Below are 16,939 nucleotides of genomic sequence, written 5' to 3' on the forward strand. Positions count from 1 at the left end.
GGCTGTTTTTCTATCACTGAAGAATAAACATAATTTACCACAAAGTCGGATTTCTGGGATTATTGCAACAATTTGGATGGCCTATGTACAAATTGTATAAGAGTTTGGCTTTGAGCGCGAGACACTCTTCCGAAACATTTCATTTGTGCCCCTCTAATAAGTATCCTGTATTATTGCTTAAATGGTCTGAGACCTGGCGATACAAAAGGACTGAAGAACGATCTGCGGGGCGAAGCTAAGGAGGGCGGGGTTACGGCCGCGTGCGGTACCCTGCGTAAAAAGAGAAGGACACATTTTCAATTTGATGCTTTTTACAAAAGTGCTCCGGTCCTGTCCCACAGGACGGAATGTCCCAAAATTATGGAGGAAAGGGGACTATGGACTAAGAGTAAGGTAGTCACTACGGTGAGTAACTTTGTTAATATATTACAGGGCGACGTGATCATTCTTTATCTTCTAACTGAACTGATCAGCGTGAAATTTTCCAAACAGGTTGTTTGGCACTGCCCACCAAATCTTTAAAGGTTCTAGCAAATATGTGTTATGGTTGAAAAGATAAAACTGGTCATTTTTTTTTTTCTTTCATTTTTTGCTTTGGTGTTCACTTTGTGAAAAAGTCACATTTTTGCTCCAGCACAGAGCCCAATCCGCTGGATGGATTTTCGCCATATAAGAAACACGTTGCGCACAAAGTGTTTGAAGGATATCCTTTGGGGGTTTGGCATGAATGTGTCCAGTATGTATATTTTTTTTCATTTAGTCGAGGACGGGGTGCACCTGATGCCCAAAACATTCTTTGTATCTCTCCTGATGCATTGATAGATCTAAAGGCTTTGAATTCTGAAAATCCACCATCTTGAAAACCAAGATTTGCAAGAGAAAAAGAATCTAGATTCTTTTTGTTAAAACGTCAATTATATGATATAAGGGGAGTGAGTAGGGTAGTTCTGAGGCTGGGGAGCACATGGGCAGGATAAGAGGTTGATTTGTAAAGGGTTGGTGTTTTAAGATGCTGTAGGTAAGGGTTTTTTTCCGAGTGTTTCTCAGACATCTGTTGAGTCGCATAAGAAAAGAGTAAATACTTTACAAAATATAAAATGATATGTGGCAAGCACAGCAAATGCTAGAAGGTTGGAGTATTTTAAGTGAATTTAAGAAGCGCTCCTTGTTTTTTAATAAGAAAAAGCACGGGATACTTCCCAAATAACCTAAAATATATGGAAGGGTGCTGTTGGGATATTGTTTGGGGGTGTTAAATTGGCTCTGAAAGCTTGAATTTTATTCATGAAATTGAAAAAATAGTGTGCAGCACAGTCTCCTCTATAACAAATAACTGTCCTTTCGGTCATACGGCCCCTAGCTAATGACACTCGTTCTCATAAGCTCCACCCCTTGTGGACATCTTCAGATTTTTACTGCACGTTTCAGTGTTGGGATTCCTTTCACATTGCTCCTCAAGAATTGTGATTTTATTAATTTTTTTTCTGATATTTTATGATAACTTTTGGATAACTTTTGATAGTTTTTTTTCTTCAATCCTTTCATCGTCCACCATTGCTGTTGACTACTGGCAGCGGGGACCTGTTGGCAAAGATGAAGTTTCAAGTCGGACCACCTTCTCTCCAGGTTTTGGCAGACCCAGGATTGGGCCTACATCTCGCCTCAACAATGTTCAACGTGGACAACATAAGTCTATTCAGGGCCTGGGAGAAATGTGGCCCGAAGAATGTTTATGTCGAGGATCAGCACCTCAAGCGTTTGTACTGTTTGCATCCGTACCATGATGAAGACGGATGTGAGATATGCTGTGGGTTCCTGGTGAAGACCAAGCGAGATCGCTATCGCAGGTTGGTGGCTTGGCTCAAGGAGGGGAAGGCCTCTGACGCGGCCTCTGCGCGCAATCATGTCTTGTTCAGGATTGGCCGGTCCCATGAACGTGAGGTCGAGGCCCTTTGAAAGAGGTCCAGGCCCTTTGAGGATGCCCCGTCCCGGGGGGATCCAAAAGAAGGTGAAGCACCACGCGTCTGATCACACAAAGGTCACTGCTGCTGTGGTATCTGGTTCAGGAAAGACCCATATCTGTCGCCGTCAACAGTGAGCCTGCCAGTTGGTGGGGTGGTGCCTTCTGTGCGGAAGTCCATCACTCCTTCCAAACACAAGTCCTCTTCCAAGGACAAGTCTTCGAGGGAGAGACTGGCTGTAGACCCATTTGACAGCTTCCTCGTCTACGTCAGCTGCAGTGAAGATTCCGTCGACAACACCATTGTCTAGCAAGACTTCCGCCTTATTGAAGATCTCTTCGTTGATGACCACGACTCCATCGACTTCTGCAACCACTTTGTCGACGAGAGGTGCAGTGATGACCATCGTTTCTACGGTCACTTGATGACACCAATGACCGCTCGGCCTCCATCCGCTGCTGTTCCGACCAAGACTTCAGCTGTGACTATGCCAACTTTGCACGTTCCCATCAACGCCTCATTCCCGAAGGATTTGGGTAGGTTGAGGGAGTTACTGCCTCCACCCTAGTTAAAGGCCCTGCCCTTTGGCCTCGGCACCAAGGGTGTTCACACAGTGCTTTGCCTCGGTGCCAGCACGCCTAAAGGGTGTCCACATCTACCCTTATCTGGACGACTATCTCCTCTTCTCCTCCCCTCATGTGCTGGCGACCCAGCACACAGCAGAGACTATACGCCTTCTGAAGACGCTCAGATTCTCCATCAATTATCTGAAGTCCGGCGTGGAACCATCTCAGAACGCTCAGTTCCTGGGTGCCCCTCTCAAAACGGTTACATGCATGGCTACCCCCTTCGGAGAAGAGGGTGGCAGCCATCTTGGGGGTTGTGCAGCAGTAGTATGCTCCATCAAGTCACTGTTGGGCATGATGTCCTCCTGCATCCACCTCATTCCGTTTTGTAGGCTCCTGATGAGGCCTCTTCAAGAGTTTCTTTACACACGGCAGCTGCAGATCACAGGCACTTGGATGGACAAGATCGCCCTCATCCAAGGGTTCTGACAAGCTTTACAATGGCAGGGAATATACCCACATCTCACGCAAGGCACTCCCTTTCAAATCCCACTGTAGCTGTCCCCGGTCACCACAGATGCCTCCTTGGAAGGGTGGGGGGCACACCAGACAGCCACATGCCAGAGGCCTCTGGCTCCCAGAGGAGAAGGACCTACACATAAATGTCCTGGAGCTCCAGGCAGTCTTCTGGGCCCTCAAATGTTTCCAACCTCGGCTGCGGGGAAGGTGGCGCAAATCTTCATGGACAACACCACTACCGTGATCTACAACTGGAAGCAGGGTGGGACGCACTACAGAGCGCTCTCCCTGGAAGCCCAGGTGCTATGGCACTGTGCCATTCTACAGGGCATGTTCCTCATCCCCTTTCACCTGGTGGGCAGCAAGTAGGGAGCTGCGTTCCTGCTACTAGTGGGAACTTCATCAGGCGCAAGTGTCTATTCTCTTCTGCAAGTCGGGTGAACCCCAGATCGACCTCTTTGTGACGGCAACAACTCCAAGTGTCAGAGGTTTGCCAGCAGGTATCCTCAGCCAAGGAGCCTTGTGAATGCCTTCTCGTTCCCGTGGGGCCGGGTCTCCCTGTACACCCTCCTGCCAATTCCACTCCTGTTACGTGTGATCAAAACACTCAGACGTTGCCATTGCAGTGTGATCCTCAATGCTCCGGCATAGCCACGACAGATTTGGTACCCCGATCTGCTCAGTCTGTCAGTGGCTTGATCCATCTGGCTGCCTCCACTTCCTGACCTTCTCTCAAGAGTAAATAGATGTAAAAGCTACTTGGTGATACTTGGTGTCTCGCTGCTCTAGACCTTCCTTATCTGACTTGCCAGTCAGTTTCTTTGGGGGTGATGGGGGGGGGGGGTCTGCAACCCGCAGCTCTAGAAATATTTTGGACTACAACTCCTATGATCCCTCAACATTGAATATTGTGGCTAGGGTTGTTGGGAGTGGTATTCCAAAACACCTGGAGAGCCAGAGGTTGCAGACCCTCAATTTAGGGCTATCCTGTAATCTTCCCTTCCCACAAGGCGCAGGGAGAATTTGGAAATTTGCTTAAAGAAAGCAGGCTGGATGGGCATTGACAAAAGGCTCAGTGGGTAGAAGATTTTAAGTGCAAAGATCCCCTACAATAATTGCTTCAGAGTAAATTTCTAGAATTCAACTGCAAATGACTTCCCTAAATGTCAGTGAGTTAGTTCTTGGGCCTTGCAATACATGGATCGGAAGCTAATGGTCAACTGTCCGATTTCCACCCTAGCAGGGATGGATTTATTTTCTGAGTTTTAAATGCAATCGAAAAGCTTGCAAAAAGTATAGGAGAACCATGCTTCAAACTGTGGGGTAATGAGTCAAACGCTAATATGCCAAAAATTGGCTCCTTCATTTTATTCATATTTGATTTGCAAGAATTGGCCTCCTGAATTAGCATTACCTTGTGCTTTTCCATTTGTGGTGACCTACTATTTACAATAATTATCAGAGGAAGTCACCTCAAAGTTGCTCATTTATTGATAATGACTCTTCAAACACAAACCATGATACCTAGGAAGCAAATAATGAAACACAGACACGCATACAGACTCTTACCTGAGAAATGTGGAGGCTGCGACTTAAGGTTTCAAAGCCCCACTCACACACAAACAGCACTTTGTAAATTAAAGAGAAAAAAACAAAGGCAACACATATAATAATGAAATATTATACGGCAGAACTGTAAGCTAAAAAGGATTAAAAATTGTTGAGATGTAATGTAACCTACGGTTTGTCTCAGAAATGGATTAATGCAGTACATCGAATCATTAAGGCTTGACCAAGAACTAAGAATAAATCTGTTTTAATTTGATCAATTAGTTGTTTAGGCAAAGGCGACATGTTGGCAGGCATCTTAAAATTGTAGTTAGTTTCCTATAGGTTCCACGTAATTAATGTCAAATGATCTCATTGATTCCGGCTCCGGGAAGGATCTCCTAGCTTAATTGACACATTCTCATCATTGCTGGAAGTTGAAGTTGACGTGTGGGGCTCAAGTCTTTCATGTGAGGTCTAAGTTGAAGGAATTTATTTTGGGTGACTTTTTTTCCTTAATGAATGTTTACTGCTGTGCATCCGACCACCAATTTCGGAATCTTTCTTAAGGTCCTCCTACTCCAAAGTTAGAGCAAATGATTATGGCATACAATTTTAGAAATGAACTGGTGGGGTTTAGTTTGGCCAGGGGTTGGTCCGAATGGAATTTTAGGACCTTTGTCAACTTCGAAGTAGGCAAGAATTAAATTTTTCAAATGTCTGGAATTCATATTTCAGCAAAAATCCCACAATTGGAGGTCGAAAAGTCTTAATTTCATTGGAGGTTTTGGTTCCTTTAAGCCCAGTAATGTTTTGCTAATGCCCCAGTGAATTTAAATTCATCCGTCCTGTTTAATGGTCAGATGCCTTAATTTCAGTACAGGGAAACCCTCATTGACACATTAGCAAACACTTTTTTCTTATAACTGACTGCTCTCATAAACCTGATGACTTCTAGGAGGAGCTCTGTTTATCACTGCTTGGTTTTGCTTTAACCAGTAGGGAAAGAGGTGAACCTCCTGTCCTCCTCCACCTCCCTGGTAATGCTATCTTTTTCCTTTGCTCTATAGCGATTAAGGCCCCTTTGTCACACATCGCAAATGTTTTACTCAAACCTTTTAAAACAAAACACCTTTAATAAAAACTCATAAATTCTGTCCAAAATTCTGCTTTCAGGCTGGTTTTCTCGCTGACAAGGAAATCATCGGTTTTGCAGTATAGAAAAAGCCTTAATTGGCTTCCAGTACAGCATAGGGTTCTCTTTAAGAACCTGTTTTTTTTTAATGTATTCACGGCCTGTCCCCGGCATATCTTTTTTCAAAAATGTAATTCACTGCCCTAATCGATCTCTTAGATCTATGGGGCAAAGTCTTTTGACGATTCCCCAATCTGGAACTGGAACGTGGAGTGACAGACGCGTCTCCTCCCTGGGCTGTCAGTTCTGGAATTCAATCCCATTAGACTTAAAGGATTGATTCCCTGTCTTTGTTCAGGAAAACATTTTTGAGTAAAACTATTTGTCTAAATTTCCTACGATTAGTGCACCTATGATTTTTTGACTATTACCTGTGCCCAGATGCAGATTCTACTTGGATCCTCACAGGGGATATGCGCGTTACAAATTTCAAAATCAAATCAGGATTATAGTAACTTGAAGTTGCCATGTCTGCCTAGTGATTTCTTTTATTTCTCAAGCCCGCTTTTGTATCATAAACACGTTTTACCATGTATTGGGTATACAAAACTAAGCAAATAAGACTAAAGCAAGGAAGTAACTTCTACATATTTCACTGAACATGTAGAGACAAATGGGCTACCGCACTGTTAAGGCTTGTGCTACAGTACAGTTGAGATTACATATTTTTAGAGACCATGACAAAATGGTTCATGACTTACATAGGCACATTTTAACAATACATTAGTTACCACATACATGATAATACATAATTGAGCACATTTTATAAATTCCAAGATGTGTAAGGGAGGCATGGTATCACAAGTATGATACTGACATGAGTTACAATTTCAAAACCTTTATTAAATTCCTGGTTTGCAAAAACTCCTACTCTGTTCCATAGCTGTGATTGAAGTAGCCTCTACCATACTAACAAAACCTCTTGCCTGCCCTATCACTTATACAAAAAGTGTGAAAAGGGGAATGTGTATGCAAAGGAGGGTCATTATTACAACATAAAGGATCAAGGTGGCTGAGTCATCTCTCCTCCCCACGTTGGACAGCGCAGAGTAAGGCTCCCCCGTACACAGGATGACACACACTGGCTCAGGTTATGAAAAAAAAGGCTGTTCAAAAGGTAGATCGAGGCCTGATTGGGCCTCAATGTTAAAGTCACTTTTCAAAGGTTCTTTCACAGGTCAACAGAAGTTCACGTAGGTCTCCCTCAGCCGGGCTCGGACCTTTTAACCAAAAAGTACCTGATAAAACGCAGATATATCTCAGTCGGACCTTGCAATCACAGCACTTGCAGGGGTTCCCTTCACCAAGCTTTATTCACATTAATTAGGGGTTCCCTTCCCCTAACGTAATTCATATTCCTGTTCTCCCTCAGTCGGGCTCGGACCAATCACTGACAAGGAAGACTTTCGAAATGTGCAAAGCTGTTACTATAGACCACCGCAGGACCACTTTGACTTTCACTCCAGCTCTCCCCTTATTTGCCCAAGTCTCTCTTGGTCTTGGCAGTTCCATACCACAAGCACAGAAATTCGAAGAAATCTTTCTCTTAAAGCATTCACCTTTTCACTTCCCCTTTCGCCAGAGTTATTCTTCACCATTGTGCATTTCAGAGTTTGTTCACTTTGCTGCTTTATAACAAGACGTCAAACAGTTTGCAGAGAATTTCGAGTGGGCCATTTCCTTTAGCCGGACCACTCAGGTACTCTGTATCACTGGCTTCACAGTTATCAACAACTTAAAAATGTGTCACTTCTTGGCTGTCTTTTTTGCGTCTCCTCAACATATGCACAACCTTCAATTGTGAAATACATTGTTACTGCTTCAATCTTTCCTTGACACAAACTGGCTTTTCATGCCTTTCACTAACTCACCGGTTGTGCACGTTCCTTTCTTGTCTCTGCGGCTTTGATTCACGAGTCAAGGTTGATATCACAGACTTGGCCTCACCTCCTCAACTCTGTTGTTTACCCGGGAGGGTCACTGGCATCCTTGAAACAGAATACAGGTTTCTTCTTGTCTGCGATTTGGCTTTCTCCGTGTTTCCTTCAAGGCTTCCCAGAGACAACGACCTCCAGCATGGAACTTCTGGGTTTCCCTACCCTTTGCTCTAGTCCCTCAATCGATCGTCCTGCTCCAGTGGGCCCGCCTTCACCCCGGAAGATCTGCTCCTTTTTATGTTCCACCTTGCTCAGTGTGTTTCTCTATGGTCCGCCTTTTATCTATGTGGGGAGAGCTGATGGGTATCAGATGTATGTGGTTAGTCAAGTGCCTGACCTGATTAGCGGGACATGTTCAATGAGATATGCGTTATCCTTTCTACCCTCAGTTGCCCTCTTCCTCGGCCCAGTGTTTGTGTAGATTGGGGGGGAGGGGAGTTGTGATGTTGGAAAATCCTATAAAATAGGATGAGGTATGGGTACGGGAAAGGGGGAATACCGTGTCTCACCATAGACTACCTAACCCCCACTCCCCGAAGACCCCCCACTCAGGTGGTCCTCCCGCACTGGTCCACCCCCAGGGTCTGGATCCAAATGCGATGGCCATGCCCTCGCCACCTGAGAGATCGATCCCTGGGGACTAGTAAGTGAGACACGCTTTGGTTTCTCACAAATGTCTATTAAGATATACATGTATCGTCATTATCTCCAAAAGTTGACAGTTCGGAATGCTTGCCGTGATTCTGGTTTCCCTGACCTCATTTTTTTTCCTCTCTATATATGTGAAAGTATCAGACATACTGATGCCACATCTATATAACTACTACACCACAATGTAAAAATACTTGTTAGCCTTTTTTGTTTTGTTTCCCTGATGTAAGCTGAATTGATTGGAATTGGTTTGACATGGAAAAAAGAATATGGATTGGTTTAAAATTAAAGACGACAAGATGTGTTTTTACAGTAGTTATCGAAAAAAGGACATTTTTAGCAAAACATATGTTCCACAGACCAGCAGCAGATCTTTTGTAGATTGCATCCAGACTCTAGAACAGAGCCAATTGAGGAAACCGCCTTTGTTTTGTATGTTGGGAGTCATTTGTATGTTTTCCTTCTGGACTCGAATGTTCAATGCAGTCTGCTGTGAACAATGTCTTATAAGATATAGCACTAAAAAGGTAGTTGCCCAATGGTGTTGGGCCACACCTGAACACGAGTTCTGTGTCCCAAGAAGACATTGCAGGTTTTTGGAAGTTTCATTGGACACTTGCTTGTCACATAGCCACAAATAGGTTTAGAATCCAACAGTTTAAATCAAAAGCACTGTACTGTATTAATAATGTGGTTTAGTTTGAATCAGCAATTGTCTGACCTAGTTTACTGATAGTGCATAAAGTGATACTACAGTTGAATAGCTTCTGTTATGCATAGTTGACTATTCCTTTACTATTTCAGATGTGAGGAAAGCACTGGATGATTTGCAAGGAGTTGTAAAGAATTTCGAATCTCGAGTTGGATTCACAGAGGACTTGCAAAAAATGAGTGATGTAAGGACCTGCTTTCTTCTACTTTTCCTATAAACTAGAACATTAACCATTGAAAGGCTACAGTACTAAATAACGTTCAAATAATAAGGAACATCTGCAACCCTTTTACTAAAGCAGAATATACTGTAAAGCTGTAGTTATTTCAAATTAAGAAAATGTGTTGCATTAAATGAATTACCCTATCAAAAATGCTGAAACCCTGATGGTGCTGCTTATGCTTTTTTTTTTTTTCTCTTTAGGATGCCAATGACTATGTTGATATCCGAGAGTTATCAGCAACTGAAACAGTTGAAACAAAAGGTATTTTAACAATTGCTTAGTATATGCATTGATGTAATTGAGTACAATGGCCGCGCACATATTTTATTTGCTACACTTTGATGATTTTGCTTAGGATAATTGAGTTGCCACTGTTTGTCTCATATATTTTTTTTTTCTATTGCCATCATTTGAAGGTAGGTTTTATGTGCTCATACACTCTGGAGGATATATGGGTGTGGTGGTAATTACACATTCTCTCTAAATGATAGTTTAATTTTGTGATGCAAATCTAAGTATGATTGTGTAAAAAAGTTTGAAAGTAATCTGTTAATGAAAACTTTTATTTTTGCAGTGAAACAATGTCCGTCCAGAAAGCAATGTGAAAGAATTGGCGTGATAAGTCTTCCATGCCTGAGTAACCATTCCTTGCTCATAAGAAAAACATCTTAAGTAGTATTCTTTTAGTCCGTTTCCAAGCTAGTGTAAGTGGTTGGCATGTAAGGGAAGGATCCACTCGTGCCATTGTGGATAAACTGCATTCGACAGATGATATCGTCTGCGGCAGGTCTGTTATTTTGTTGCCCTACTTAAGCGTTTGGTAAGTCTGCCATACTGTGTTAGTCTACTGCAGCAAAGATTAATAGAAACCACACCCTTGCATGGCTTAGTTTTTCATACTGAGGGGACTTGAAATACAATAAGACACTGTTACTTTCTGACAATTGTAACTCGATCCGGGGGGAGAATGAAGGCAGCGGTTGGCCATGGGAACAAGCTGAAATAGAGCGCCAATCAGGAGGAAGGGGGAGGATCAAAGAGAACAGAGGGACCCATCAGTGTGAGTTGTTCGGGTGAGGTCAAAGGAGGATGAGGTAGACCGAGAGACTAAGAGGAGAAGGATGTTACAGAAGATTGCGGCAAATGATTGTCCAGCGTGTGTGCAAAGTGAGATATTTGTTGTTGTGAGAAAGTGGCATGTGGGTGTGGGTGTGAGTGTGTGAATGGTAGAGTTAGATTAAGCGTGAGTATATGGGGTTATGGAAGGTTGGATAAAAGAAGAGGTATGAGAAAGTGGACAGAGGGGTGTAGTTGAGATGGGGTGAGTAGTAGATGGGAGAACGGTGAGGATTAGAGGGGGGAGTAGTAGCAGCCAGGGTAGACGAAAAAGGGGGGTTGGGAGACTGGCAGTGAGCGCTCTTATCCAATCCTTTTAACAAAACCCTTCGAGAGTTGATGTGTTCTTGTGCCATCTGTGCCATCAGGCAGAAGTTTAGGTAAATAGTTGACTGTTTTAAGTACTGTTCTTAATTTGCAAAGACAACTGCCAAGATTGGTGACTGGACACTCCATCAGCAGGAAATCTGTTAAAACTATATTCCTAGTGAACATCCTATTGAAGGAAATCAGGAAGGCAATGACCTGTAGCTCAATGAGGGTGTTTTGCAAATATGACTATATGATAAAGGATTACAGGCCTGTTTTCCAAACGTACTGGTGAAGCTCTTAACGAAAATCAAAGTTCTGGTCCCACATAACAGCTGTTTACTGTTCGGGGGCGTGGCTTGGTAGCCATGCTATGAGGACGTCTTCTCGTGGAGCTCCGGGCAATCCATTATTATCCTGGCTTGAAACTATGGACCCAGCTGGCACGGGCCCATGTATAACATAGAATTGGATGTCTGATGAAGGCTTGCACGATTGTGTGACACATTGCAGGTTGCTTATACTGCGGCCAAGAACGAGTCCGCAAAGTTTTGAGACCCTGCCGTAGACAAGGAAAACAAAATGGCGGCCATAGCAGAACACAAAGGCGAGTAAACGGTGTCGGAGCACTAGAAGAAAGGAGCAAGGTCATCTCAAATCGGATTGCAGAAGGCACTGAGCCTGGCTCTAACGGTGGTCTGGCTCGAACAGAGAGGACATGGGGCTCGGGAAAAATTGCTGCAGAACGAGTGCGGAGCTGGATAAGTGCCATAGCAAAGCGGAGCTGATTGTTTCCACCCGCATCACAGAGCCCCATAGGCAAGGATGTCCACCGCAGTACTGCAGGCTCTAGGCCTGAGCGAAACTACTTGCACCGGAGTTGGTTCCCTCTAGGGTCCGCCCTCAGCACATCTCTAGCGCAGGAAGAAGCCACTACGGGACGCAGGCTGCATTATTCTGAAATGACAAACCGACATCCAGTTCCCAGTGTGGCCCCCGCCTATTGTAACAAAGGCGGTAAAGTTGCAAGCTCTGGGCATGCACAGATAAAGTTGAGCGAAATGCCAGTTTCCTCTAGGGTCCGCCCTCGCCACACCAACAGTGTGGAAAACAGCGGCTACTAGACGCAAGTCACATTATCCAGTATTCATATGCAGTTACCCAGTTCCCAGTGTGGTCCGCCTATATGGACAAAGACCTGCCTGTAGGAGAGGATCACTTACCAATGCACAGCAGTAATAAAGGACTTCATACTAAAGCTAGGGGCTGGTTTTTATAATAGTCCGGCCCAACAAAGGAACATCCAAAGCACAGGCAGCGTTGCTGCATGGATGCAGAGACCCACACGCTGCACACTGTAACATATGGCGAGACTGCCAAGGAATGAGCAACAATGCTGCAACGGGGGATAAATCATTCTGACAAAGTTCTGGTGCAAGGGAAGGAAACGCAACCAGAAGGAAGAGCATGCGAAAGGCGGACAGGCATGGCATACAGCCTCTGCCCATCACAAACAGACAAGACTAACAATGGAGCTTCGGCTGAAGTGCACACAGAAGGCTGGGACACCTGTAATTGTATAAAAACAGCCCAAAAGAGGGGTTGCATTGTAGGAGTCGGACAAATAAATAACACTAAGCCCCGGCTGGAACCACCTGACACAACCAAGCGCCAGTAGAAGAGGTGGCATATTTTGTCTCCCTGCCTGCTCGGGAGGCGTTACGTGGAAGTTGCGCTGGGATGCTTAGAGGGGTTGAATCCCTGGGACACATAAGTATACCAAGGCAATAACTGGTAACATCAAAGGCAGATGCTTTCGGTAGGAGGCAGCAATATTAGGGAGCAGAGTCTGGGAGGCGCAAAGCTGCCGGAACACACAGGAGGAGAATGGTGACATCGACACAAAAGAACAGATAGTGGGATGCTGCCTTGCCTTTAGCATAATCGTAAAGGGTAACGATTGGGACACATCTGTATCAAGAGTGCCTGCAAGTGGGAGAGCAGCCCAGATGACCCGACCCCAGTGGGCAGCCACTAGCCACTTGTTGGGGGTAGGTAGCAGTGGCAGCACAGAGCTAATATAACGTCCTTGGACACACAACACATAACCCTCACCAAACCAGTGGTTAATCAGTGGAAGGCCTGCAAATATAAGGCAGGCCCGAGGAGACGAAGGCAACAGAGAAGAATAATTATGGCGTCCAATGCTCAGAAAAGTAAGGCATGACCACCCACACTGGACACCTTTGCTAAATCTACAAATTCAGCAGAGAGCAGTGGCTCAAGTGCCTCGTCCCCACGGGAAGAGCAAACACATATTAGGGAAGACCGACAGGTACTAGAGGCCATAGCAGCGTTGAAGATTGCGCTGCAGTCCAAAATGGATGCCATTAGCCTGAACATAAACCTCCTACGGCAAGATGTGCGGTCACTCGCAGAGTGCACAGGGGTGCTTGAGAAAGAAGTTGCGATGCCACCAGTTCTAAGGATATCTCCAGGGAAGTAAAAATCCTTCTAAATTCTGCACTTGCTGCTGTAGGAAGAGCTGAAAAAGCAGAACGAGCTAGGCGTAATAATGTACGCATAATATGACTTCCAGAAGGCGAGGAAGGCGCCATTCCCACCAACTTTCTTGAAAACATGTTGCTTCAGGAAATTGGCCCAGGCAACCTCACTCGGGGCTTCACAGTGGAAAGGGCACATAAATCTCTGACAATGAGACAGCCACCAGGAGCCCCACCACAACCAATAATAGCCCGTATACTGAACTATAAAGACAAGAAAAAATCCTCGAATATTTCTAGAAAGGGGAACGGTGCAAAAGGCATCTGCGAATATCACGGCAAATCCGGATTACACTCTGCAGATGCAATGCCGAACTATGAACTTTACGTCAGTCAAGAGGAGGTTACGAGAAGGAAACTTGGGTTTGTTAATGGGAAGTTAGCCTATAGAACCACACATATATGAAGTATATTATGCACACCAGACTGTCAAGACAAGCTAGATCACTAACCTGGGATGGGGGACCTTAAAATAGTTTCATGGAACGTTGGATGGATAATAAGCTTTATTAAATGAAATAGGGTCATGCAATTTTTAAGGCGCCAAAAATAGATATAGCAAACCTCCAAGAAACGCACTTAACGATGGACACACAAGCAACAATGGCAAGGAAATGGAGACGGTGGACCCTGGGCTCGTCATACTCTGCATTTGCAAGAGTTCTAATGTGTGGCGCAGTCGGTCCTGTTCAAAGTTCTGAAGACCTATAAAGGCACGGAGGGCAGAATTGGCTATTGTGCAGGGTATGGTGGAAAGAAGGGAGCTTTCTATTATTATGTTTGCACCAAATCAGGGAACGACAGACTATTTTAGGTCACTGTACCCTCACCTGGCCAAGTATAGGGATGGCACGCTTATATGGGGTGGCGACTTTAATTGTACCCTGAAACCTAAATTGGATAAATCAGATGATCAATTGACACACCAGTGGCCAAAGTCTTAAATACAATACTACGAGCATTTAGGTTTTCAGACGTATGGCGAGCCTTACACCCACAAGCTTGTGGATGCTCACATTACACCGCTCCAAAAAATGTATACACTAGATTAGATTATTTCTTTACAGGGGAGGAGACATTGGGAGAGTTCACAACGGTGGAACATACAGCAAGAGTATTGTCAGATCATGCACCCCTGTTGATCACATGGCAGTATTCCCCCCCCTCCGCTCTCCCCCGAGGGCATGCATCCCAACTTGGAAACTGAGAAGTGAATCCCTTAAAGATGTTATTTTCAGGGAACGCTTAAGGGAGGGGGATCAAAGACTATTTCACAAATAATATGGGTATGTTTGGCTGGCACACTGCGGGAAGCATTCAAATTGATGATTTAGAGGGACAGCAATAGCCACAGCCAAAAGAACGTAAACTACAATATAGAGGGATTTGGTCAGAGTGGAGGCCAAACTAGAGGTCCTCAGCAACATGGAAGGTACTACCACGGAGAGGGCCTGGGATGAAACCCGACTGCAGCAAGAGTGTTTGGACCACTGGGTTAGATTGGGGAATTTGAGTTATAGTAAATACTTAGAAAAGCAAAATGCTGAAGGAGATAAGCCAGGATGTCTGTTGGCCTGGCTTTATAAGAGTGAGTTTAAGAGGGACTTGATATGGGAGGTCAAAGGGAGTAATGGAAATGCCTACATGACGCAGGAAGGCATTAATAAATGTTTTTATGATTGTTATACAGAGCTATACGCAGAGACATTGACACAACAATCGGAGAATGGCGAGGCGATGGAAGAGATAGAGATTCCCAAATTAGATGCAGAGGTAGTGTGCAGGCTGGAGGCACCTATAATAGCAGAGGAACTGGAATCCACCATACGGGGGTTGCCGGCTGGCAAAGCTCCGGGAGCAGACTGGATACCCAGCAAATTCTAAAAGAATTTGCGACACATGTGGTACCGCACTGTTAGAAATGCTTAATGAAGCATTGGTGAAAGGCATATTGGCAATATCGCTAAGGGAATCTATAATTGTCCCACTGCTGAAGCCCAACAAGCCGGAAGACGACTGTGGTTCTTACAGGCCCCTGTCGTTGCTTAATCAGGACGGGAAGTTACTTATAGCCCTATTAGCCATCAGGCTAAAGCTGGAAATATCCAAACGTCAATTATAATTTGTGGCAAATTGGTTGTCAGATGGGCAGTCCCAAGACACCTCGTTATTACAGCCACAGTGTACCCCATTCTTCTCGAAATAATAATTAATTTGGACCGTTAAGTTATGCACCCCTAACCTCCTGCTACTTTTGAAACTGGGCAAAGAGATATGGCTTAGAGCTGGCCGCTTTCTGATATGGACTTTCCGTATTCTTCCCCAAGTACCATTAGTGTCACTAAAATGCGAACATTCACAACTCAGACTGAAGATGAGGAAATATTGGGAACCACTGGGTGTGGTGACGGTGGGCGACCTACTGAAAGAAGATACACTGATGGATTTTGACTCTCTCTCCTCTGACACAGGAATACATGTAGGACAATATATCACACTTGCAGCACTACTTCGGGGGGGGGGGGGCGGTCAGAGCAGATGGCCTGTCCCAGGTGGGATATTACAGGAGGAGACCTTAGAAACATTGTATGACATTTCAGAGGGGGATGTAGGGTATCACGGCTATACAAGCTGCTAATGTCACAACTGGAAGATGTGATGGAGCAGAGCAAGTGCAGTTGGGAGGCAGACTTACAGGAGCAACTATCACACTTCCTGGGGCAGAGCTGTAGCGTACCATAAAAAGGTTTCTAGAAATGCAAAGCTCCAGCTGATCCAATTGTATGTCACCCATCAGGCGTATCTTACACTGAGAAAGATTGCCCAATTTAGCAGCGCGACAGAGCAGGTTTGGCCAAAATGTGGAATGATAAATGCAGATTGCTACACATGTTTTGTGCATGTTTTGGGAGGCGATAGAGCGGGCTCCGGCCGCTACAGGTATAATATTGGATGTGGGTTCCCGGCAGCTTGTATGTTGCGTATTTTTACACGGCCGAATTGCACGACCGGAACAGGCGAGTAATGTCAGTAAACTAAAGGACCTAGCATACATACTGGCGAAGCGGAGGATAGCTATGGCATGGAAATCCCGCAAGGAACCAGAGATGAGCCTATGGTGAAGAGATCTCCAAAGGGGTCTAAAGCGGAAACCCGCAGTATGGCAAGAAGCGCCCTTGGTGGTCAGCATGAACAAAATGTATCCCTAGATTCTTGGAAGCAACTGATACTAGACCTGTTGGTATTAGTGCATGGTGTAGCCCAGGAGGTGGTAGTTTCCCCTGTGACATAAGGTTTATTCCAATGAGTAGGGTGCGACCAACAGTTGAATATGATATGGTATAATGGGTGAAATAGGCGAGTGAGGTGGGGGAGTTGGGGGAAGTTATGTAGACGGACACTATGGATGCACATTGTTATGGATTATTTATGGATGTCTGTAAGTTACTCTGTTTAAAACCCAATACAAAATAAAGAAAATAAAAAATACAAAGTTGTTTGCTGTTTGCAACTCTGTATATTCAATAAGCATGTGAATCTATTAAAGATCCTTTGCTGGAGAAATCTGTTCTTCAGAAATGGTATCTTTTTTTACTTCTTATGCGACTCAACCTTGGCTACCCACAGAGGTTGTCTAT

At 44.6% G+C, this 16,939-nt stretch overlaps 1 protein-coding gene across 1 annotated transcript in view; it reads left to right on the forward strand.

Annotated features, from left to right (window-relative positions):
* URI1 (URI1 prefoldin like chaperone) overlaps window positions 1–16,939 on the forward strand; it is a 995,615-nt gene that overhangs the window by 501,647 nt on the left and 477,029 nt on the right. The window contains exons 5-6 of the mRNA XM_069607080.1: window positions 9,182–9,273; window positions 9,513–9,573. Coding sequence (XP_069463181.1) covers window positions 9,182–9,273; window positions 9,513–9,573 — 153 coding nt within the window. The remainder of the gene's footprint in view (window positions 1–9,181; window positions 9,274–9,512; window positions 9,574–16,939) is intronic.

This window comes from Ambystoma mexicanum, chromosome 1p, assembly GCF_040938575.1.
Source record: "Ambystoma mexicanum isolate Mex_15411 chromosome 1p, UKY_AmexF1_1, whole genome shotgun sequence".
Lineage (NCBI taxonomy): Eukaryota > Metazoa > Chordata > Amphibia > Caudata > Ambystomatidae > Ambystoma > Ambystoma mexicanum.